Source organism: Salvia splendens, chromosome 16, assembly GCF_004379255.2.
Source record: "Salvia splendens isolate huo1 chromosome 16, SspV2, whole genome shotgun sequence".
Taxonomy (NCBI): Eukaryota; Viridiplantae; Streptophyta; class Magnoliopsida; order Lamiales; family Lamiaceae; genus Salvia; species Salvia splendens.
In genome coordinates, this window is record NC_056047.1 from 31,470,069 (window position 1) to 31,495,740 (window position 25,672).

At 42.0% G+C, this 25,672-nt stretch overlaps 1 protein-coding gene across 6 annotated transcripts; it reads right to left on the bottom strand.

Moving 5' to 3' along the window:
• Positions 1-254: 254 nt before the first annotated feature.
• LOC121771799 (probable bifunctional methylthioribulose-1-phosphate dehydratase/enolase-phosphatase E1 1) lies at positions 255-12,631 on the bottom strand. Of its 6 annotated transcripts, XM_042168686.1 has the most exons (16): positions 12,426-12,631; positions 12,306-12,376; positions 11,369-11,446; positions 11,145-11,300; positions 10,788-10,934; positions 10,612-10,715; positions 10,402-10,515; positions 10,206-10,324; positions 9,705-9,847; positions 8,309-8,831; positions 7,959-8,097; positions 7,793-7,873; positions 2,102-2,183; positions 1,665-1,766; positions 917-1,572; positions 255-831 (listed from the first exon to the last, which is right to left on the bottom strand). In XM_042168686.1, the coding sequence occupies exons 1-9, from the start codon at positions 12,529-12,531 to the stop codon at positions 9,747-9,749; spliced, it is 996 nt and encodes a 331-aa protein (XP_042024620.1). In that variant the 5' UTR covers positions 12,532-12,631; the 3' UTR covers positions 255-831; positions 917-1,572; positions 1,665-1,766; positions 2,102-2,183; positions 7,793-7,873; positions 7,959-8,097; positions 8,309-8,831; positions 9,705-9,746. The 6 variants fall into 6 exon arrangements, 1 of the variants encoding a protein (XP_042024620.1); XR_006044213.1 differs by lacking the exons at positions 9,705-9,847; positions 10,206-10,324; positions 10,402-10,515; ... (4 more) ...; positions 12,306-12,376; positions 12,426-12,631 and having other exon boundaries at positions 917-974; positions 1,225-1,281; positions 1,498-1,572; positions 8,309-8,816; XR_006044214.1 differs by lacking the exons at positions 9,705-9,847; positions 10,206-10,324; positions 10,402-10,515; ... (4 more) ...; positions 12,306-12,376; positions 12,426-12,631 and having other exon boundaries at positions 8,309-8,425; positions 8,564-8,816.
• Positions 12,632-25,672: the final 13,041 nt, after the last annotated feature.

The following is a 25,672-nucleotide window of genomic DNA, read 5'->3' on the forward strand; positions in this document are numbered from 1 at the left end:
ATCTGTGCATTTATTATTTTATTAGCTGTCATCTTTTTCAAAGTGATTTGACGTAAATGACCTCGTCCAATTTGGAAAATTTCGCTGTCAGAATTTTGGGGAGTTGAAAACGCGAGGGGTAGTTCAGTAAACTTCATTCCATTTCAGGACACATTTCTCAATGCTGCTACATGGGCAATAAATGATTTCTGGCGATTAATGGACTCAACAGTGCGGGCCGTTATATTAGTCGAGGGCAATGGAGATATATTACATACACACTAAACACCATAAATGCATAGAAATAAACCCAATTCTGGCTATATCTAATACACTGAACAGGTCCCTAGATGTTAGTAGTTAAAACAAGCAACGGAAGTATGAAATGTATAATTGCATTATGTTAAAAAGAAAATATAGCGACAGCTACGGCCAGCTGGTCCAAAAGCTCTTTTTGTTTATCCAACGCACACAACCATATTCCCAATACCGTCTGCTTTACTCTGCAGGACACTCACTCGATGACATTGCATCCCAACCTTCCCATTCTCGACCTCCGTCTCAGCTGCTTCATTTCTCAGCTTGGCAATTTTGTCTCTAAGATTTTCGTACGAGCTCTGAAGCAACGCTATTCCCTGTGCCAGATTCTCCTTCATCAAAGCTTGCACCTCACTCACCTCCCTTTGAGTCGACATTATTCTCTTAGACTGCTTGTAGAGTACTTCAGAGTACCTCAACACGGAGTTCACATGATCCTCCAACACTCTCGAGGTCCCTGTGACTTTCTAAGTCCAGACATCGATTGAGGCCAGGGAATCATGAACTTGCTCCACGTTTTGCAGCAGTAGCTCCCTGCACACAAATCGATGGTTGATCTCAATAGAATGCTAAAATATGAATTATGTAAACCAGGTAACAATTTCAGGGGAAATTTTACCTTTTTTCTTCAAAACAACCTTTTGTCCAGGTTGCATGCTAAGGTGTACATACAAACACTAAGGTGTACATACAAACAAAAAGAGTAGTCAACTTCAGTATTCAGTAGTAGAATGACAGTGCAGAAGATGGTACATTACAGCAAATCTCTCATACCAGAAACTAATGAACCCTACCAGACCATCCCTTCAACCTAGACACATCAGGTGAAGAAAGGCACACGAACAGATAAAAATGGAACCGAGTTGCTATGACCATGTTCCTTTTTTGTACTTGTTTACTTTAAAAAGGAAGTAAATTTAAACAAACCTTTACAACAACTTCTCCAGTCAGGGTTGGCAACCAAAATATTCCTCGCAAAATTGCCTGAAAATAGGAGGAAACAAGATAAAGGAGATGTATTAATGAAAAAATGAGATATCTAAACAACCATCAGTATTCAATTCCCAAACACAAACAAACATTACTCGAACAATATTTCTTGTTACAGTCATTTGTCTACCAAAAAAATTATACCTTAAGTTTTCTACTTCACAAACTTCATTTTGCTAACTCCAAATATTAATAAAAAAATATGCTTACTCAAAATTCTTGATAATACTCATCTTTTTGCTGTTGAGATGTCATTTTCCAAGTAAAACCTGTGACATTTGGAAGCTGGTGGAAAGAAGAGGTGATTACCCTTGAGATTCGATAGAAGATAAATTATAAAATATGCAAAATTTATTTCCCTAACTGTGTCAACTTACCTGAAGGTCCTTTTGTTATCAGTATCCTCTAGGGTTCCTCAACAATATATTGCACCAGCTGCTCAACCTGAGCTCTATCTCCCAAACTAGCACACTGAGAAACTGCAATTAATTATCTCCATGAGTTTGTAAGCTGAATTATTGTGAAAAAACAGAAGAAGAAGATCAGTCCCTAGGGTAAACCGAGGAGAGAGGGAAATCTTGAGTGAGGTTTGCATTGGCAGAGAGGGACTATTACAAACCCAAGGAGCATTGCAAATCAAATGAGCTATATTGATGTTACGTCTTGCATATCAGACAATCGATTGCTATATAATTAATTGTAGATACTAACGATTATCATCACATAGTTTAACATTTATTGCATGTTCAGTGATGTATCACATCATCTATGCCAAAACTAACAGTAAATTCATGGCTGATAGAGAATTACTTACAAACTTTGTGTAAGCCTGGTCAACCAGATTCCTCCATTGTCCTAGAAGGTATTGCTCCATTCGTGTTGCATGAGTAGCAAATCTATGCCAAAAATAACAGTAAATTCATGGCTGATAGAGAAAGAATTGTTGAATACCTAAGAAAGCCAAATTAATATCCATGGAGTGATCAGAAAAGGTTCTGAAAAGGATATTTTAAGATCACAAAGATACTTAAATCCACTGCAAATGAAAATAATAAAGTCAGCTATGACATCTAAGTTACAATTTTCTGAACATGTTATACATCCAACTTTCAGGCTCAGTTGCTTTCATTTGTGAACATCAGTATTCGGAGTGTAATCCCATCTGGAGCAGTAATTCTAACTATCCTCATAAACTATGGAAACTATGAGTATCCTCATAAACTGGACCACACTTAAGGCATGTGATAGGAGTTGGCGGGTCTACAAAAGGGGAAACCGCCAGGTTGTTTGGCCAACCGAGTCAGAGGAAAAGGAGGAAGAATGAAGGAGCGGCAGGCGCACAAATCTCGGCTGTAGTTAGGAGTTTTCAAATTCAAATTAAGTTGTTACAGATGCTGTTAGTAATTGCTGATTTTTCTCTAATTGTAAGTCTATATATTGAAGTTCCAAAATGCAGAAAAGTATCTTGGGAATTTAGTATTGGACGATCGTAGTATCGTAGGCCTCCTTGTGAGGATTTCCGTTGAAGTGTCATTTCATTTCTCATATCAATAAAGCCGAGTTCTTTCATCTGATTGAGTGTGGGAGTTTATTCCTTCCTCTGCATATTTTATAGAGCACTTCTTGTGCTCCTCTTATTGTCCGGTACCTTAACTCCTATCAATTGGTGCGGTGACGATGGTTAACACTCGGAATACGGACACGCGGCTGGAGGGATTAGAGAAGGTCACCGGAGATCTGGAGAAAAAGACCGAGACATTGACTGCCATGGTAGATGAACTCAATCTCCAGTGTTCCAAAATGGGTGAGCAAGTTACAACGATTGGAGCTCAACTCGAGACTTTTATGGCGGAGGTCCGAACCGCCCTCGCCACGGGATCTTCTTCCAAATCAACAGATCCTCCTACGGATGGTGACTCCACCAGCAGCACGACAGCAACAGGGGACAACTCGAACCTATCCATGCCTACATTTGATGGAACTGATACTTTAGCGTGGCTCGCGCGCGCGGAGCAATATTTCTTGGTGTCCAAAACCTCCCCGGAGAAGCGACTGGACATTGCAATGGTGGCTTTGGCTGGGCCAGCCTTGCCTTGGTTCCTACTTCTGCGACGCCGTCTTCCGGCGCTCAATTGGGAACAATTCAAACGAGAGATAATGAAGCGTTTCGGTGATAAAATGGCTCTAGATGGCTACGAGGCTTTCGCCTCTACCCGACAGGAAGGTTCTCTAGTCGAGTTTGTAGCAGCTTTCGAGGCTCGTCTTGCCCAAATACCGGACCTAGCAGATCACCAATATCTGGGGTTCTTCTTGGCAGCCCTTCGCCCAGAGATTCGGATGCACCTGAAGGCAGCGCAACTTACTTCTTACTCGGATGCAGTGCAAATGGCTTTACAACTGGACCAACTCTCTGGTACTCATCAGGTGAGTAAACCTCTTTCAACCGCGGTTCTGCCGCCACAGGGTATATCTCGCCCGAGCCCAAAAGGTTTCTCCCCGACGCCAACGTCGTTTTCCTCTTCGGGTTCTAACCGCCCCAACCGTTTCCGGAATATATCCTCCGAGGAGTACAAAAAGCACATCGCCGCGGGCACCTGCTTCAAATGCGGCCTCAAATTTGGCCCCACTCATCGCTGCCCCCCGAAGACTCTCAACGTTCTTGTCATCGACGACGATGATCCCATTTATGACGCTGTGGAGTCCGAGAACCAGATGGATAACGGGACCGAACTGGAGCTCCAGCTTTCGGAACTATCTTGTAACGGCTTGGATACCTCCCGCACTATGAAGCTGTTCGGCGACATCGACTCCAATAAGATCCTAGTCATGGTCGACAGCGGGGCGAGTCACTGTTTCATCTCAGATCAGCTGGTCAGACGTCTGCAACTCCCGACCACGCCCACGGCACCCTACTCGGTCACGCTGGGAAACGGCTCGTCGGTCAGCGCTTCTGGCATCTGCCACGCCGTGCCTCTTCGGTTGGCATCTGAAAACTTTTCCTTGGCCTGTTACGTATTTCCTTTAAGAAATATTGATATTATTTTGGGAGTCTCTTGGTTGGAAACACTGGGCTACGTGGTCGCCAATTGGAAACGGTCAACTATGCAGTTTCGTGTCGGCGATCGGTGGGTGCTGATGGAGGGCGATCCGTCCCTTACTCGTCGGGCGTGCTCTTCCTCTGACATTAATAGGCTAGAGGATGGCGACTCGTGTTGGGTCTTGCGCTCCTTAGAAGCCCCAAGCCTCACGACAGAATTCGGGTTAGAACCTTCATTATCACTGCCCGAGCGTGATCAGCTGCGATCACTGGTCGACGAGTTCCCGCGTGCCACCCGCCCTTCGTCGGCACTGCCACCTCATCGCCACACCGACCACCAGATACCGCTGAAACCAGGCTCACAGCCTGTCTCCGTGCGGCCTTACCGTTACAATCACACTCAGAAAGATGAAATGGAGCGTTTGGTTGCGGAAATGCTCGACTCGGGGGTTATACAACCAAGCACCAGCCCGTACTCCAGCCCGGTGTTGCTAGTGAAAAAGAAGGATGGGTCGTGGAGATTCTGTGTCGATTACAGGGAATTAAATAAGCGCACGGTGCCAGATAAATACCCGATCCCAATTATCCAAGAACTCCTTGACGAGCTACATGGATCCTGCTGGTTTAGCAAGCTCGATCTGAAGGCCGGGTACCATCAGATCCGGGTGGCCGCCCCCGATGTGCACAAGACCGCTTTCCGTACGCACTCAGGCCACTATGAATTCCTCGTAATGCCATTCGGCCTAACGAACGCCCCCGCCACCTTTCAAAGTCTAATGAATGAAATCTTCAGACCTTTTCTCCGTAAGTTCGTCCTGGTTTTCTTCGACGACATTTTGATCTACAGCGACTCTTGGGACGTGCACTTATCTCACCTTCGGCTGGTTTTCACCGTTCTCGAGGACCACTCTTTGATAATTAACCCAAAGAAGTGCCTCCTTGGGCGGCGCCAAGTGGAGTATCTCGGTCATGTGGTGTCAGCGGCAGGGGTGAGCATGGACCCCTCCAAGGTCTCTGCAGTGCTTCGTTGGCCAACACCCACCAGCCTAAAAGGAGTTCGGGGTTTCCTTGGGTTGACGGGGTACTATCGGCGTTTCGTCCGCGACTATGGCAAGATCGCGGCGCCTCTGACTCAGCTCCTCAAGAAGCCGATCGACACCACCCGCAAGGCAAAATGGACCTGGCCCCCCGAAGCGGATCAGGCTTTCCACACCTTAAAAACAGCATTGACATCAGCCCCGTTACTAAGGATGCCTGATTTCACCAACGACTTCGTTATTGAATGTGATGCATCGGGCCATGGGTTGGGGGCTGTCCACACCGACCAAAGGAGTTTAAAACACCTCCTTGCGCAACCTTTGTCCACGCCTGCGCAGCAGAATTGGGCTGCGAAATTGCTCGAATATGACTTCTCCATCGTCTACAAAGAGGGAAAGACGAACCGGGCGGCAGATGCTCTATCTCGGCGGGACGACGATGGGGTAGAATTCTCGGCTATTTCCCGACCGACATGGCCTGATTGGTCGCAGGTCCAGTCGTCTCTAGCTGCAGACCCAGCTCTGTCCAAGATCAAGGCTGACCTCGAACTAGGCAAGCAGGGACCGGCCCACTATGAATTAATCCATGGCATACTCTTCTATAAAGGGCGCATCACGGTACCAGCCAACTCACCTTGGATTCAGCAGTTAATTGCAGAGTTCCACGCCACCCCCACCGGCGGTCATGCAGGGGCATACCGTACCTACCGACGCCTTGCCTCGAACGTATACTGGCCGGGAATGATGAAGCATATTACACACTTCGTGGCTGCTTGTGCAACTTGTCAGAAGAATAAAATTGATACCCAAGCGCCCGCAGGCCTCCTCGTCCCGCTTCCCGTTCCAGAGCGCGTCTGGGAGGATCTGAGCATGGACTTCCTATCTGGCCTCCCTAAGTCCGGCGGCATCGACTGCATTTTCGTCATCGTGGATCGTCTCTCTAAGTACGCCCATTTCATCGCCCTTCGCCACCCATTCTCGGCCAAGCAAGTCGCTGAACTTTTCACTAAAGAGGTTGTTCGTTTGCATGGAATCCCAAGCTCCATTGTTTCGGATCGCGACCCTATCTTTCTGAGTTCGTTCTGGCGCGAATTATTCCGGGCGACGGGTACCAAACTAAGAATGAGTTCAGCGTATCACCCGGAGACGGATGGCCAAACCGAGGTGCTGAATCGATGTCTACAAACTTACCTGCGTTGTTTTGCATCCGAGCGCCCCAAACAATGGCACAAGTGGCTTGCATGGGCGGAATATTGCTATAACATGAGTGCCCACTCCACGTCGGGAACCACCCCTTTTGAGGTAGTCTATGGCAGACCCCCACCCACGCTGCACAGTTTTTTACCTGGGGAAATCCGTGCCCAAGCAGTAGTGGACTCCCTCCGGTCTCGTGACGAGGCGCTGTCCTTGCTCAGGCGACATCTGCTCCGCGCACAACAGCGAATGGCTGCATCAGCAAACAAACACCGTAGAGACGTGGAGTACGCCGTGGGAGACCTGGTCTATCTAAAGTTTCGTCCTTACCGCCAGTCATCCCTCTTCCCAGCTCCTAACCGAAAGCTAGCTCCTCGCTACTATGGGCCCTATTCGGTGGAAGCTCGCATTGGCGAAGTGGCCTATCGCCTTAAACTACCCGAAGGTTCTCGCATACACCCAGTATTTCACGTCTCATTGTTAAAGCGGGCGATTGGCTCTGCAACGCCGGACGGCGAACTTCCAGAGGTCTTGCTGGATGCCGAGCCACCGTTTCTACCAGAGGAGGTCCTGGGAGAACGGGTGGTCACACGGGACGGGAGCCAAACACCTCAATTACTAATCAAGTGGTCGGGCCAGTCGGTCGACGAGGCCACATGGATGGATACGGCGGATTTGACAGGTCAGTTCCCTTACTTCCGCGTTGCGGACAAGGCTGTTTCGCCGACCCGGGCAGTTGATAGGAGTTGGCGGGTCTACAAAAGGGGAAACCGCCAGGTTGTTTGGCCAACCGAGTCAGAGGAAAAGGAGGAAGAATGAAGGAGCGGCAGGCGCACAAATCTCGGCTGTAGTTAGGAGTTTTCAAATTCAAATTAAGTTGTTACAGATGCTGTTAGTAATTGCTGATTTTTCTCTAATTGTAAGTCTATATATTGAAGTTCCAAAATGCAGAAAAGTATCTTGGGAATTTAGTATTGGACGATCGTAGTATCGTAGGCCTCCTTGTGAGGATTTCCGTTGAAGTGTCATTTCATTTCTCATATCAATAAAGCCGAGTTCTTTCATCTGATTGAGTGTGGGAGTTTATTCCTTCCTCTGCATATTTTATAGAGCACTTCTTGTGCTCCTCTTATTGTCCGGTACCTTAACTCCTATCAGCATGGTATGAAGAAATGATGTAGCTCATGACTTTAGGCAATAACATCAAACATGAAATGTTGTGGTTGTTTTCCTGTACCTCCAAGTGTTGCAAGCGGCGTGCATATGTCGTGCACTTGTATCTCAAATCAGCATGATCAAGCCTCTTAAGTTGTCCATGCTGTTAAAGACCAAGACGACAACAAAATTACAATCATTATTGTAGGCCAATAATTATTAATGAACAGTATCCTTGCACGGAATACCTGAGAGAAGTAACTCTTATCACTCATCATGAAATCCACCAAACTAGTAAAATAGTTCCTTGGGAATTCAGATGCTCTTTTGACAAAATTATTTCTCAACTTGTCAAGTTCTTCCCGATACTCAACGAGATAACATTAACTGTAACACAAGAACTACGAAACTCTCATATATCGCATAAAAATTTGTCCATACTCATGAAAACCGATTAAAATAGACCACTACCCACAGATAAATCCAAAACCCCACCATTCCTTCATAGTAGTTTATATAATCTCAATCTCACAAAATACTACCACAATCACACGCATTAAGAGAATGCAAAACCATAGGAGCCAGAGAGAGAAAGTACCAGAGATTCCAACAAGCTCGCAAACAGTCTCAGGCTACTGCCATTTCAATCGGTTCAATTGTGGAATTAACCGATTCATTGTGAAAATTCACACCAAGCTGGAGACGGAGACCATGTCTGGTTGAGGGTAGGAGAATCACGGCGGCGACACAGAGTGGAGAGAGCGATTGACAAGGAAATGGGGAAAGTGAGAGAAGTTAGGGCGGTTTTTCTAAATATATTGCAAAATGAAAAGGTACTCCATATGCTAAGCACCCGAGTAATCGAGGTAGAGGTCGAGAGTTCGCCTTTTGAACTTCTTCTACGCGTTCTTCGACACGAGCTTTGCACACGCTTATCGGCGGGGAGCTCAGCGGCGCTAAGCAATGGTCGAGATCGAGGCGCGGAGGGAGGAAGAAGTGGTGGTGGTGGCGTCTCGATTTTGGATTCTCCGGAGCTCAGCTGCAATGGTCGAGAGTCCGGCTGAATTCAATTTGGAATAGGGCTTGCCGAGGAAGAAGAACGCGCAATTTTTAATTAGTTTCTGAAATATAATTTTATATAATTAATAAAATATGTAAATAAAATAAATTAATTATTTACTAAAAATAAAATGATTAGTGTCGGATTTATATTCGCCACTAAGTTGAATTAAATATTTTTTACATATATTTAATGACAAAATAGTCTTCCACTAATTAAAAAAATTCAAAAAAAAACTAAAAACGCAATCAATTTTTGTGTCAGACTTAATTCCGTCTCTAAACTGAAATTAAAAAAATATTAGAAATATGTTTAATGACAAAATGTCTGCCACTAATTAAAAAATTACAAAAAATAATTTAAAATAAAATATATTTAGTGACGGACTTATATCCGTCTCTAAATTGAAATTAAAAAAATTCAAAATATATTTAATGACGAAAAGGACTACCACTAATTAAAGAATCACAAAACATAAATTAAAATAAAATAAAATAATTTATTGACAGAATCTTCCGTTACTATTTTAAAAATAAAATGTTCTTATTTTCAGGAACTCATACGGTCACTAATGCCACCATTAATTAAAGAAGGATGGATCTCCGTAAGTAAAACACACTTTTTTTTGTAGTGTAAGTGAATAGAGAATAGAGTAAATAGGTAAAAGAAAATAAAGGAGTAAAAATAAAGTATAAGAAAATAAACATATTATTTTTTTGTTAAATATGGAAATTAATTACTATTTTTAATAAAACAACCAAAAAATAAAGGAGTAAAAATAAAGTAAAAAAATAAACGCAATTTTTTTGTTAAATATGGAAATTAATGATTTGTTACAGTTTTAATTTGTGAGACGAGTTCGATGCTGAGAGTATTATATTAAAAACAGAAAAAAGAAAAACCTGCAAAAGAATTTACTGTGCAACTTGCTCACCCTTATAAACTCTCCTATTTGATTATGTTACATGTGTCAGTATTAACAGGGGTTCATTTCAGACAAGGAATTAGTGGTCTGAAAACCATGATTTTCTGGAAGCGGTCCATTTCCTGGTCTGATAGATATGATCACCTCCAAACCTGCATTACAACTCATGCAACTAAAACTCAGTTTCTAGCTGGAAAAAAAATAAATACTCATGAAAATAGGACACTTTTCTTTTCTCTCTGTCGCATAAAAACAACCATTTTCATTTATAGAAAGTTCTTCCCAACTCATTACTCTTATACATCAATTTATTTATGACTTATACCATTAAACACTAATAATCATTTGAGTCCTACTATCCACTAACACCACTTTACAAATTGTGCATCGTGCCATTTCAAATGTCTGTATTTTTATGGGACGGATAAAGTTACAGGCTTGCTTTGCTTACACTTGGTAACATCATAGTATTATCCTTGAATTTGGAGAAAGCAAAAGAGATAGGCATACCTGCTGCTTTTGCAGCTGTAGCTTCTTGATATACATCAGTGACAAATAAAATTTGTGATGGATCATCAACTCCAAGAGACTCCGAGATTTCTTGGTAGCTTTTTGTTTCCTTTTTGTTCCTGCAAATCGGTACGATATCGGTATGATATTCATGTAACAACTGATAGCCTGAGAAGCAAATACTGAAATAATTTACCCAATAGTAGTATCAAAAAAACCACATAAGTATTTTCTGAGATCACCGTAGTTCGTATTGCCAAAAATTAGCCTCTGCGCCAATCTGCTACCCCACTCGAATATATATATATACCTAATGGCATAAACGGGTTATCCCTCTAGATGAATTATCCACGAATAATTCACATCTCAACTCACTGGATGAACATGAAAAAGCATAGCACATAACACCTTCAGTCCCATAGCGCGCCACTTTTCTAGAGCTTCGGGTACATCATTGTATACTACGGCCTCTATCTCGTTACTCCGAAACCCTGTCCGCCATATATGCCCCTGTTAGATGACATGTTTTTCCAGAGTTAAACATCACACAATTGTAGCTAAAAACACATTTAGTAGCCTAACCTGCAATTGCTTCAAGGATGTAATCTTCCTATCGGCTTTGATCATAGCCTGCACGTTCGCAACGACACTTGCAATTACCTCCTCTCTGTCTCCATGTGTGGGGATCGGAACTGCCCCAACAACATTCTTCTCAACATCTTCTAGCACCTACACAAACAAAAACCACACTTCACCATAAGGCCAAGATATATGAGTTATATGGGTTTATTTGACTGTCTGGTAGATAAGATGAGGCCCATGTCAGACACTTAAAGCCCATCTTTATCGTAAACCCTATCATAATCCAGTTATCTTGTGTTATCTGAACATGTCTGCCAAACAGGCACTAAGTTGATTAGAAGCACATATATGAATTACTTGAGCTCGTAGTAATTCAATGTCGTCTTGAGTTTCTGCAGTATCGTATGTCAGCTCCAGATGCTTCCCCACATTGTCACGAGCATATGGAAAGAGAACATCCGTGACAAACGATATGGGAGTAGTCGTTCCTTCAATGTCCAGAACAATACAACGCTGCAATTCATTGACTTAGAACAACACAGTGTAGGAATAAAGACTGCAGAAGAGAGCTAGAAAATTACTCTTGTTGGTGCAATGCCATTACTTGAAGTCCCTGCCTTGGCAGTAACTGGAGTATTTCGACTTGTGCCTAGAACTCTCTGTGAAATTCAAATTGAAGCATGTAACGATGCTGTACAATCCAATCCTAATTGATAGAGTTAATGATGATGGTGACATTCATCAATTTTTTAATCGAAAGGAAACAAGAAAAATGGTGGTTTCACTACAACAAAAAAAAATCAGATAAGGACACTTTTTAATGCTATTAAGGATGGAACGCTAATTTGTTTGTCTAATTATGATAGAGATCAAGCTAATGATCTCCAATATCTCTTGAGATCATTTTCATTATTGTGGAGATTGATGAAAGATTACTTAATTTGTTTCCTTGTTTATTTATATGCTGATTCACTTTCCTAGATTAGAGTGTGTAGAGTCCTATAAATAGCTCCTCTTTAGAAGAGCTAGATATCTCGGAAAATAAAGTATATTAGGACGGTATCAACCGTAGGCCACTTAGGAGGATTGTTCTTCTTTTATATTGAATTCCAGTTCTTGTTTTACTTTCCCGCCTTTCACTTCATATCAAATTATACCACCAACGCTTCATAAAATGTCCGTATTGTTTAGTGTCCAACTAAAATTAGGAGACACAGATAGAAGAGTCCTAAAAAAGCAAAAAATTAAGATAATTTGCCCTCAACTTAGGGATGCCTTCTTCTACGTCCTAAATAATGGTTATTTTAAAAAATTTCCCAACACTAAACTATGTCAATGTGGATGATATAGCCGTGTATGAGTGCGTAAATAAAAGCAAACAATGCATGAATTGCTCACTAATCGGAACTGGAGAAAGAAGTATATCAAATCATAAACATTGAGAAATCATCTTAGTCAAATTATCCTAGCTAAACATTAGAGCCACAAATGTGTTATCCTAAACAATAAAGAATTCACCTTGAGCAACTTGGAAGGCTTAGGCAAGACAGATCCACTGGGAGGCAACACACCTACAATAATTACAAAAACTAAGAGCGAGCACAGACAATTTTGTAAAATGAAGATAGATAGATATACCTGAAACCCAGCCAAGATGCTTGAATTGGCTGCAAACAATGGCTTTAGTTTGTTTAACTCTTCCTACGAGGAAAATGGGGGGTGATGAAGCAACAGCTGCTGCCATTCTTGTTTTTGTGAAATGCTGATTTCTTCTGATTTGTCCAAACCTTATATTTGTATTTATGCGGGTGTCAGCTCAACACGGTGAGTGAGTAAGCCTCTAGTTTTCCTTTGTATACCGAAACCACAATAACAATTCCAATGGATTACGGTTCATTTGAATAAAGAACCCGAAATTAATATTATAAAGAAATATTTTTTTATTTAAATGCCTAACTTAGTTTTCAATAAACAATCCAAATCTAATTTTAGTAGTAGGATTTATTTGTATTGCAACTTTCTTCAAATATAAAATACTCCCTTAATATCACGTCACTAAGTCACTTCTTTTTCTTATTCGTTTAAAATAAAAATTATAATAAATAATTAAAATGGAGAGATAGTAAAATAAAAGAGAGAATACGAATGACAAAACTCTTTGCAACATTATTATCTCTCCACTTAAACTATTTATTATCATTTTTAAAATTTTTTGTTATTAGATTCTAATTCGTGGCAGTGTTAATACGCAAGATAAATTTTTAGTTTGAAATGCTTGAGTTGAATATTTTGAATTTGTTTTTAAGTGCTTCTTTGCTTTTGAAACGCTTGAGTTGAATACTTTGAATTTGTTTTTAAGTGCTTCTTTGCTTTTATAGCTATAGCATGGTAATATTTTTTATTTATGTATTAGCGTAGTTTTATATTCTATGGAGTATTTTTTTTATAGTTGTGGTTGAATATTGGACTCCATGTTGTGGATTGTTGGGGATAATGCTGGAATTACAAGAGATAAACAATACCGGGCGTAATACAACCCAAGAAGGAAGGAAGGAAGAACTAAAACTGAAAATTACAATGAAATTGAAACCGTAAAACCGTAAAAGCGTTTAGCCGAGTCGAGGAGTCCTCTTTCCGCAAGACGAGATACGCCCCGGTAGTGCTCTCGGTTTGGCGTTTCGTCCTCAAAGATAAAACGTCTACGTCTCTGGTGAAGCAGCACCGCAATCAACAGAGCTCCGGCGAACTGGATGGATGAGAGGGCAGAGCTTCGGAAAGAAAGACTATGCAGAGAGTATGGTGCTTGTGAGTATGTTGTTCTAATTGTGCTATCTATCTAATGCAAGGAATGACTAGCCTATTTATAGGCTTCGTCCACTGCAGGGGTCAACTCAGCCTTGATGGCTGGCATCATGGCTCATTATGGCGGGGCTGTAACTGCCGGCCGTTACGAGTATGAAAGCTGGAGTGGTCGACTTTGAATCTAGACGCTGTACACGCCCTAGTTCAACCGTCACATGTGGACTTCGACTTGATCAAGACGCTGATCAAGCCATCGCTCAAGGCGCAGCAGGTCGAGTTGATCATGCTACTGAAGCCATCGCTCAAGGCGCAGCAGGCCGACTTGATCAAACTGCTGATCAAGGCGCAGCATGTCAAGTTGATCAGGCTGCTGCCCAAAACTTAGGTGGTCCAAAACATTAAGTCTGGATCCAAGGACAAGCCCAAGAACCAAGCCCAAAGACCACCCAAAGACCAATTGCCAAGATCCAAGATCAAAGTCCAAGTCCAAGACCAAGACCAAGGGCAAGGGCACGGGCTCGGCTCGGCGTGCGTGTGCGCGGGTGTGGGCTCATTCACCCATATTAGTCCACGATAATTACTAAGTGTAATAAGTAACTTAATAAATACACGTTTAAAGATGTGTCTCATCTCCTATGTGGGATAATTAACACTAGTTAATTACTCCCTACACTTTCAACTCCTAGCTTTATCAAAAGCTACAATGTGACCAACTTTAATCCACTATTTCTTACTCACCGGGAATCGAATTTAAGAAAAGTGAATATACTACGGTCATCTACGCGGAACGTAGATCGACGCTATATCATTTAATTCTCCAAAATTAAATGTCTCGTCACATTTATTATTGGCAAACTTCATTGACCGGACATCTTAAAATGAGATTCCAACAATCCCCCACATGAGTGGAAATAGCCAAATGCATATGCATGCAGACACAAGCTCAACCCTCACGAGGTATATAAGCATAAGGATAGGTAGTTGTTGGCTTTGAACCCTCCATAGTCGACACCATCGGATACACAGACGGCTTAGTAGCGCGATGCTTTGAACTAATCCCCCACGACGTGCACCGAGACAATGATGTTAACGCTTAGACACCTCAACCTCATCCGTTCTCACGTTTTGTGTCCATTGCAGTCTTGGACACCACTTTGGATTCATAAGTGCGTTTTATGAAGCGACTGTTAGGGTTTTGTATACTAGAAATCACCTTTCGAGTGATTGGATACTGTAAAACTCTAATGGTTATTTTCCAATAAATGCAACAGATTATTTTTGTCATAATGTTGTTATGTTTTACATTTAATGGTTGTTTATTGCATATTTAAATGTATGAGCAAACGTAACAAAGTCTAAGTCTTTGTTTTAGTAGACCGGTTGTGGGCGTCGTCCAATTTAAGGTAACACGGTCAGTTCTAAACAAAGAAAAATAAGAATTTCACAACCTAGATAGGCCTAGACTACCTATCGCGAAAGGTTGCAATGTCAGTCCGATTATTTCTAAACCTTATTGAAATAAGATGACGTTGGTGTGGTATAGCACTGAATGGATCTAACAAGCAAGACGAGTCTTTATGCTATCTACTGAAAGACGAGGTCTTGATAATTAATTTCTTAATCAATGTACGTTAGCATTGAGCATACGATATTGAGTATCCACTACTTTGACTTACCAAAGGTGCGGGTTTTTCGTAACCCAACGATCCAGGTATATTGGGTAGTGGTGATCATTATCTAGAGTGCTAGGATTGCTATTATGTTGAAACGTGTGCGAGGAGAGTCTCGTTTGATAACATCCACAAGAGGAGCTCGAAACGAGGTTTTATTATTCGGAACCTAGCTAGTTGGAGTTTGATTACTCTATGAATAATAAATAAGAGTTTCTTGCTAAGTCCACTCTTGGAATTCGAAATATTTTAATTAATTAAGTCTATAGCAGACATTAATTAATAAATGGATGTTTCCATCTTAAGCGCGGGAAATAAATCAAATACAATTAAAGGAAACCCGTAATACTTGTAATTTCAGATTTGGAAGGCAGTGCAATATTACTTCTGTAGTGGCTGCTCGTAATATTCCAATATAAGCTTATATTAAATTGTGAGTTCAATTTAATTAGTAAAAAGCTAATTGGGTGAGGCCTGTTTCAGATTCTTCCTTAGATCCCTGACTGTGCCCAATATGTGACTTATATAAATAGGAGAATAAAGGAGACAGAAAACACAACAATTAATTGCAAAAATTTTCGTCCCCCCCCCCTTGAGAGAATTTTCGAAAATTGTGCTCCCTCCGTGAGCTGAGTTCTGTCTTCCATTATTCGAGTCATAGTACGTTGGTTAGATTTGCCCACACAAATATTAGCGTATAGTCCGGGACACCAGTCAGAAGATCCGAGGTCTTGTATTGAAGATCTTCATGTGGAGACGGAGCAAGCCATCATCGATTCTTGATTGAATCAACGATGTAAATTGGCTAATTCCGTAGTAAGCATGTTTTAGGAATTTTATGTGCTAAAGCATGTTTAATTCAAGTTATGAGCATGATACATGTGATAATTACACGAATAGATTTTGTCTAAATAATCTGCTAAATAGATCAAATTCATGTGATTTGTTTTGTCCACACGCTTCCGCTGCCAGCCCCTTCAGTTGGTATCAGAGCCAGTCTTTGGCTCTGATTATTTGGATTTAAATTTCGCGAAATTCATGTATGCATGTGTTATTTGATTGCGAAGCATGTTCTTGGTGGTTTTGTTTAATTTTATGCGTGATGAACTCAAGAACTATCGAATCAAAGAACTTGAATTGCTCGAACGCACCACGTGCGATCGAGATAGGGATGTCGAGACAGTGGGAGCCGGGAGCCGTGATCACGGGGAGACGCGCGAACAAGTGGGGACTCGTGCGCGCCGCCGGCCGAGACCACACGCACCAGACGGAACCCGGGTCAAGGTCGACACGGCGGTGACTTGCGCGGAGTGGTGGCTCGTCCGAGAGCCACCGAGACACCGCGAGACACCGGGCCGAACCCTAGGCGGAAGGCCCGAGCTGGCCGAGAGCAGGCGCGCCACTGTGCGCGCCGCTGGCCGAGAGCTCGCGACACCCGACGGCTCGGAGGGTCGAGCAGGGCGCCGAGATGCTGGCCGAAAGGCGCGCGCCACCGCGCGCGCGCCTGGCCGAGAAGCGTCGGCACCCGTCGAGCAGGGCGCCGAGACGCTGGCCGAGAGGCGCGCGCCGCCGCGCGCACGCCTGGCCGAGAAGCGTCGGCACCCGACGAGCCGAGACGATGAGACAGGCGTCGAGCAGCTGGCCGAGAGGCGCGTGCCGCCGTGTGCGCGCCTAGCCGAGAAGCTGCGACACCCGACGGCACGACGGGCCGAGATGCTAGCGCGCCACCTGCGCGCCGGTGGCCGAGACGAGCGTGCGTCGTGGTTCGACGACGAACTCGTCGGATCTTCGTCGTTCATCGTTCGTGCGAACCTCGTACGATGAGAAAACGATGAATCATTATTTTAATGATTATTTAATTATTTTATTAAAAGATATCATTAAAATATTATTATTTAATGGTAATAAAATCTTTTTGGAAGATTTGTCTAGATTTTAGGAATATTTTTATTATTATCTATATCTATGGAAATAAATAATATTATTTTATTCCTAGATGATATAGATGAGAATAATTTAATAGTTTCCTAATATTTATCTAGATTTAGAGAATATTTTTATTATTTTCTATATCTATGGAAATAAATAATATTATTTTGATTCCTAAATGATATGGATAAGAATAATTTAATAGTTTCCTAATATTTATATATCTAAGATCCTAAAAAGGATAGATATGTATGAATACATTAAATAATGAAATATCTCTTCCTAATCTTGAACATGTAATTAATTTGAATTTAATTTTTTATGTCTTATTAAGAATTAAATAATTCATTTATTTTAGTAAAATCTTATAGTAGACATGAATAAGAATTATATTCTAGAATAATTATTTCCTAAAGGAAGATACCAATTAATAAAAGATTTAATTATCCAGTAGATTAAATACCAACAGAATTTAATTAAGCCTTAAACTGCCTCAAGGCTAAGGATAATTAAAATAAAACCATAACCCAAAATATCTAAGCTATAATTACGAACTCAATGTTTGTATATGGTCTCCATCAATTGGTCTGCAATTTATGAAGCCTTTTTCTAATATTATCGCCACCTGCTCTATGGGGACAATAATCCTAAGAAAATAGCAAGTTCATGAGGGCGGACTTCTCAAATATAAATAGTATGAACTAGAATGTAGTTTCCAATATTATCGCCACCTGCTCTGTGGGGACAATAATCCTAAGAAACTGCGAGATTCAGAAGTTCACACAGGATTTATGGGATAGCTTGATCTTGTTAGCAGCACACAAGCATTGTTATGGGAGTGTGTTGCAGAAATGAGACTCTGTAATGCTAAATTCGGTGGTCTTGCTTAGGCAACATTAGGCGGCCATGCCACTCTGTGGTCTCTGGACTATTCGTCGGTGTTGTGACCAGTAAAATTGTAAGATTTTAATGCGTATTGACTTCCTCTAGAGGGTACAAAATTTTAATTTTACAGTTGTAAGATTTTGAAAAGTTTTATGGTTAATCTAATCAAACTTCTTACATAAGTTTATGACAATAGTAAAATACTCTGTTTTGCAGTGCAAATCAAATCGTCAATATGTCATTCAATCCTCTTTCCGCAATTCTCAAAGAAAATAAACTCGAGGGCCAAAATTACATAGAATGGAAACAAAATTTGGACATCGTTCTCACAGCAGATGAGTACATCTTTGTGCTCACCACCCCGCGACCTCCAGTGCCGCCGGCTACCGCTGCGGCAGGAGTCAGAGATGCACACAGACGGTGGAATAAGGCGAATGAGATGGCTAAGTGCTACATGTTGGCTTCTATGTCTTCAGTACTCAAGCATCAGCATTCAGCCATGGAAACAGCCGCCGAGATCATGCAGAATCTCAAAAATCTTTTTGGTACTCAGAATCGAACAGCGAAGTCTCAAGCCTTTCGGAGTATCATGTCGAAGACAATGAAGGAAGACTCGTCTATGAGGGACCATGTCCTCGAGATGATGGGCCTCCTCAACCAAATTGAGGTCTTGGGAGGGACGATCGATCCCGAGTCCCAGGTGACAATCATCCTTCAAAGTCTTCCCCCTAGCTTCCAACAGTTCAAGCTCAACTTCGAGATGAACAAAAGGAATTACACCTTGGCAGAGTTGTTGACTGAACTTCAGTCGGCAGAGGACCTTATGGTCCAGGCTAAGGCGGCCATGATGACTTCGGCGCCTCGTTCCTCTGGCTTAAAGCCTAGCAAAGGAAAAAGGCAGGCACCGAACTCAGGACCGGCCAAGATAGCTAAGGGAAAGAAGAAGAAGAGGGCTAACAAGAAGCCCACGGGGAAGTGTTTCAAGTGTGGAGAAAAGGGGCATTGGAAGCCAGACTGTCCTAAACGGGGCAAGGCTACAGGTATGCACCAGGCTCTAGTTGTCGAGTCTTGTTTGACTTCGACATCAATTTGCACTTGGGTTATTGACACATGAGCCACTGATCATATTTGTTTTGATCCTGACTTATTGCAGGTGACAAGACGGCTACATGATCGTGAGATCGAAGTTCAGCTGGGCGACGCTACCAAAGTGGCGGCCGTTGCAGTGGGAGACATTTATTTGCGTTTTAGTAGTGATAGATTTTTGATTTTGAAGAATGTTTTGTTGATACCTTCTTTTAGAAGAAATTTAATTTAAGTTTCTAAATTGGTTTATGATGGATATTCGATTTCTTTTAATGACAACCGCGTTATTAAGAAAGATGGTTCTTATATCTGTCGTGGTATCATGGAAAACAATCTGTACACAATCACTTCTACACAGTTTAATAATCGCAAATCAGAATTCAATACAACATCGAAAATTTCAAAGAAACGAAAAGAACCTTCAAATTCAATGAACGAAACGTACTTGTGGCACCTTAGACTTGGTCATGCCAATGAAAGGAGGATCCATTCTCTTGTTCAACAAGATCTTATCAAAGGACTAGAGGAGGAACCTTTTCATAAGTGTGAGTCATGCTTATAAGGCAAGATGACCAAGAGGCCTTTTAAGGCTAAGGGCAATAGGTCCAAGGAAGTACTTGAGCTCGTTCATTCCGATGTATGTGGACCAATGTCAATTGAGGCAAGATGTGGTTTTTGATACTTCATCACATTTATTGATGACTTCTCGAAAATTGGATATGTCTACTTGATGCGTCACAAGTCAGAGTCTTTTGACAAGTTTAAAGACTTTAAGACTCTTGTGGAGAAGTATCATGGGAAGAATATCAAATGCCTACGATCAGATCGTGGAGGTGAATACCTCAGTGCCGAATTTTTGGACTACTTATCGGAAGTGGGAATCCAATCCCAACTGACTGCGCCGGGCACGCCCCAGCAGAACGGCGTGGCTGAAAGAAGGAACAGGACCTTATTAAACATGGTTCAATCGATGATGAGTTATGCACGTCTGCCTATTTCGTTTTGGGGACATGCCTTGCTTTCCGCAAGTCACATTTTAGACAATTTACCATCAAAATCCGTACCTAAAACTCCATATGAGTTGTGGACTGGGCGTAAGCCCAATCTAGCACATCTCAAGGTTTGGGGTTGCCCGGCTCATGTATTGGAAAAGGATCCAACTAAGCTAGGATCTAGGACGGAGGTATGTTTGTTTATAGGATACCCCAAAGGAACGAAAGGTTATGAATTCTTTAGTCTCCGAGATAAGAAAGTCATTGTGAGCACTCACGCGACATTCTTAGAGGAAGACTATGTAATGAATCATAAACCCAGCAGTGAAGTGGCTCTTGATGAGCTAACTTCAGTCACAAGTTTCATTAACCAAGAACAAGTACCAAGTGTACAAACAATTCCCGAAACTTCAACTTCTACTCAAAATATTGTAGTGCCGCGCCGCAGTGGGAGGGTCTCACATGAGCCCGACAGATACATTGGTTTGGGAGAATCTATGGATCATTCCTCGGACAGCAATGTATTAGATCCCTGGAACTTTGCGGAGGCGCGAGCAGATATCGATCATTGCGAATGGGTAAAAGCAATGGATTCGGAACTACAATCTATGATGGACAAAGACGTCTACGATTTGTCCGTCCTACCCGAAGGTTGTACTGCCATTGGGAGCAAGTGGATATATAAACGTAAACGTGGACCCGATGGACGAGTTAAAGTCTTCAAAGCAAGACTAGTGGCCAAGGGGTATACCCAAAAGGAAGGCATCGATTATGATGAGACCTTCTCCCCAGTGGCCATGCTCAAATCGATCCGGATACTGTTGTCTATTGCAGCTTATATGGATTGGGATGTATGGCAGATGGACGTTAAGACTGCATTTCTAAACGACAGTCTTGAGGAGACCATCTACATGGAACAACCCGAAGGATATGCCATAAAGGGCAAAGAACACATGGTTTGGAAGCTTAAGAAGACCATTTATGGCCTCAAGCAAGCATCCAGATCGTGGAACCAATGTTTCGATCAAACTGTTTGCAAGTTTGGATTCGAAAAGTGCCCAAGTGAAAGCTGCGTGTATAAGAAAGTTGATAAGGGGAATGTGGTGTTCTTAGTTTTATATGTAGATGACATTCTTCTAATTGGAAACAATAAAAAGATGCTGTCATCAGTTCGAACATGGTTATCAAACCAGTTCGAGATGAAGGATATGGGAGACGCGGGACACATCCTCGGGATCAAGGTTCTTCGGAATCGAGAGAAGAAGATGTTGTGCTTATCTCAAGAATCTTACATCGAAACAGTACTTAGTCGTTTTAGCATGCAGGACGTCAAGAAAGGTTTCTTACCTTTTAGACATGACATCCATTTATCTCAAGAGATGTGCCCTAAAACGCTGTCTGAGATATAAGCAATGAGAAGGATTCCATATGCTTCGGCAGTTGGAAGTCTCATGTATGCTATGCTTTGTACTAGACCAGATATTTGCTTTGCTGTTGGCAGGTGGCAAGATATCAGTCGAATCCGGGCCAAGGACATTGGACTGCCGTAAAGAACATACTCAAGTACCTTAAACGGACTAAGGACTATGCTCTAGTTTACAATGCAGCCGAGCTCTGCCCTTTGGGATATACTGACTCAGACTTTCAAGCTGATCAGGACTCGAGAAAATCTACTTCAGGATATGTGTTCACCTTAGGAGGTGGAGCCGTAGTTTGGAAGAGTGTGAAGCAGAAATGCATCGCGGACTCGACCATGGAAGCCGAGTATGTGGCCGCTTCGGAGGCTGCAAAAGAGGCTTTATAGCTCAAGAACTTCCTTATGGACTTAGGTGTGGTTTCGAATCTGCCCAAGAGCATCACCATTTATTGTGACAATTCTGGTGCTGTGGCAAACTCGAAAGAACCTAGAGCTCACAAAGCGAGCAAACACATAAAGCGGAAGTATCATATCATTAGAGATATAGTGCAGAGAGGAGACATAAAAGTGGTCAAGATTGCGTCAGAGAACAACCTGGCAGATCATTTTACAAAGGCTTTGGCGGTAAAACCGTTCGAGTGCCACGTTGAAGGGATGGGAGTTCGACTCATTCAAGACCTCAACTCGCTTTCAGTATAAGTGGGAGATATTTAAGACGTGTGCACTACCATTTTGTATACTCGAAAGCTGTTTTGAGTATAAGTGGGAGATTGTTAGGGTTTTGTATACTAGAAATCACCTTTCGAGTGATTGGATACTGTAAAACTCTAATGGTTATTTTCCAATAAATGCAACAGATTATTTTTGTCATAATGTTGTTATGTTTTACATTTAATGGTTGTTTATTGCATATTTAAATGTATGAGCAAACGTAACAAAGTTTAAGTCTTTGTTTTAGTAGACCGGTTGTGGGCGTCGTCCAATTTAAGGTAACACGGTCAGTTCTAAACAAAGAAAAATAAGAATTTCACAACCTAGATAGGCCTAGACTACCTATCGCGAAAGGTTGCAATGTCAGTCCGATTATTTCTAAACCTTATTGAAATAAGATGACGTTGGTGTGGTATAGCACTGAATGGATCTAACAAGCAAGACGAGTCTTTATGCTATCTACTGAAAGACGAGGTCTTGATAATTAATTTCTTAATCAATGTACATTAGCATTAAGCATACGATATTGAGTATCCACTACTTTGACTTACCAAAGGTGCGGGTTTTTCGTAACCCAACGATCCAGGTATATTGGGTAGTGGTGATCATTATCTAGAGGTGCTAGGATTGCTATTATGTTGAAACGTGCGCGAGGAGAGTCTCGTTTGATAACATCCACAAGAGGAGCTCGAAACGAGGATTTATTATTCGGAACCTAGCTAGTTGGAGTTTGATTACTCTATGAATAATAAATAAGAGTTTCTTGCTAAGTCCACTCTTGGAATTCGAAATATGTTAATTAATTAAGTCTATAGCAGACATTAATTAATTAATGTATGTTTCTATCTTAAGCGCGGGAAATAAATTAAATACAATTAAAGGAAACCCGGAATACTTGTAATTTCGGATTTGGAAGGCAGTGCAATATTACTTCTGTAGTGGCTGCTCGTAATATTCCAATATAAGCTTATATTAAATTATGGGTTTAATTTAATTAGTAAAAAGCTAATTGGGTGAGGCCTGTTTCAGATTCTTCCTTAGATCCCTGACTGGGTCCAATATGTGACTTATATAAATAAGAGAATAAAGGAGACAGAAAACACAACAATTAATTGCAAAAATTTTCGTCTCCCCCCCTTGAGAGAATTTTCGAAAATTGTGCTCCCTCCGTGAGCTGAGTTCTGTCTTCCATTATTCGAGTCCTAGTACGTTGGTTAGATTTGCCCACACAAATATCAGCGTATAGTCCGGGACACCAGTCAGAAGATCCGAGGTCTTGTATTGAAGATCTTCACGTGGAGACGGAGCAAGCCATCATCGATTCTTGATTGAATCAACGAGGTAAATTGGCTAATTCCGTAGTAAGCATGTTTTAGGAATTTTATGTGCTAAAGCATGTTTTAATTCAAGTTATGAGCATGAAACATGTGATAATTACGCGAATAGATTTTGTCTAAATAATCTGCTAAATAGATCAAATTCATGTGATCTGTTTTGTCCGCACGCTTCCGCTGCCAGCCCCTTCAGTTGGTATCAGAGCCAGTCTTTGGCTCTGATTATTTGGATTTAAATTTCGCGAAATTCATGTATGCATGTGTTATTTGATTGCGAAGCATGTTCTTGGTGGTTTTGTTTAATTTTATGCATGATGAACTCAAGAACTATCGAATCAAAGAACTTGAATTGCTCGAACGCACCACGTGCGATCGAGATAGGGATGTCGAGACAGTGGGAGCCGGGAGCCGTGATCACGGGGAGATGCGCGAACGAGTGGGGACTCGTGCGTGCCGCCGGCCGAGACCACACGCACCAGACGGAACCCGGGTCAAGGTCGACACGGCGGTGACTTGCGCAGAGTGGTGGCTCGTCCGAGAGCCACCGAGACACCGCGAGACACCGGGCCGAACCCTAGGCGGAAGGCCCGAGCAGGCCGAGAGCGAGCGCGCCACTGTGCGCGCCGCTGGCCGAGAGCTCGCGACACTCGACGGCTCGGAGGGTCGAGCAGGGCGCCGAGACGCTGGCCGAGAGGCGCGCGCCACCGCGCGCGCGCCTGGCCGAGAAGCGTCGACACCCGTCGAGCAGGGTGCCGAGACGCTGGCCGAGAGGCGCGCGCCTCCACGCGCACGCCTGGCCGAGAAGCGTCGGCACCCGACGAGCCGAGACGCCGAGACAAGCGTCGAGCAGCTGGCCGAGAGGCGCGTGCCGCCGTTTGCGCGCCTGGCCGAGAAGCTGCGACACCCGACGGCTCGACGGGCCGAGACGCTAGCGCGCCACCTGCGCGCCGGTGGCCGAGACGAGCGTGCGTCGTGGTTCGATGACGAACTCGTCGGATCTTCGTCGTTCATCGTTCGTGCGAACCTCGTACGATGAGATAACGATGAATCATTATTTTAATGATTATTTAATTATTTTATTAAAAGATATCATTAAAATATTATTATTTAATGGAAATAAAATCTTTTTGGAAGATTTGTCTAGATTTTAGGAATATTTTTATTATTATCTATATCTATGGAAATAAATAATATTATTTTATTCCTAGATGATATAGATGAGAATAATTTAATAGTTTCCTAATATTTATCTAGATTTAAGGAATATTTTTATTATTTTCTATATCTATGGAAATAAATAATATTATTTTGATTCCTAAATGATATGGATAAGAATAATTTAATAGTTTCCTAATATTTATATATCTAAGATCCTAAAAAGGATAGATATGTATGAATACATTAAATAATGAAATATCTCTTCCTAATCTTGAACATGGAATTAATTTGAATTTAATTTTTCATGTCTTATTAAGAATTAAATAATTCATTTATTTTAGTAAAATCTTATAGTAGACATGAATAAGAATTATATTCTAGAATAATTATTTCCTAAAGGAAGATACCAATTAATAAAAGATTTAATTATCCAGTAGATTAAATACCAACAGAATTTAATTAAGCCTTAAACTGCCTCAAGGCTAAGGATAATTAAAATAAAACCATAACCCAAAATATCTAAGCTATAATTACGAACTCAATGTTTGTATATGGTCTCCATCAATTGGTCTGCAATTTATGAAGCCTTTTTCTAATATTATCGCCACCTGCTCTGTGGGGACAATAATCCTAAGAAAATAGCAAGTTCATGAGGGCGGACTTCTCAAATATAAATAGTATGAACTAGAATGTAGTTTCCAATATTATCGCCACCTGCTCTGTGGGGACAATAATCCTAAGAAACTGCGAGATTCAGAAGTTCACACAGGATTTATGGGATAGCTTGATCTTGTTAGCAGCACACAAGCATTGTTATGGGAGTGTGTTGCAGAAATGAGACTCTGTAATGCTAAATTCGGTGGTCTTGCTTAGGCAACATTAGGCGGCCATGCCACTCTGT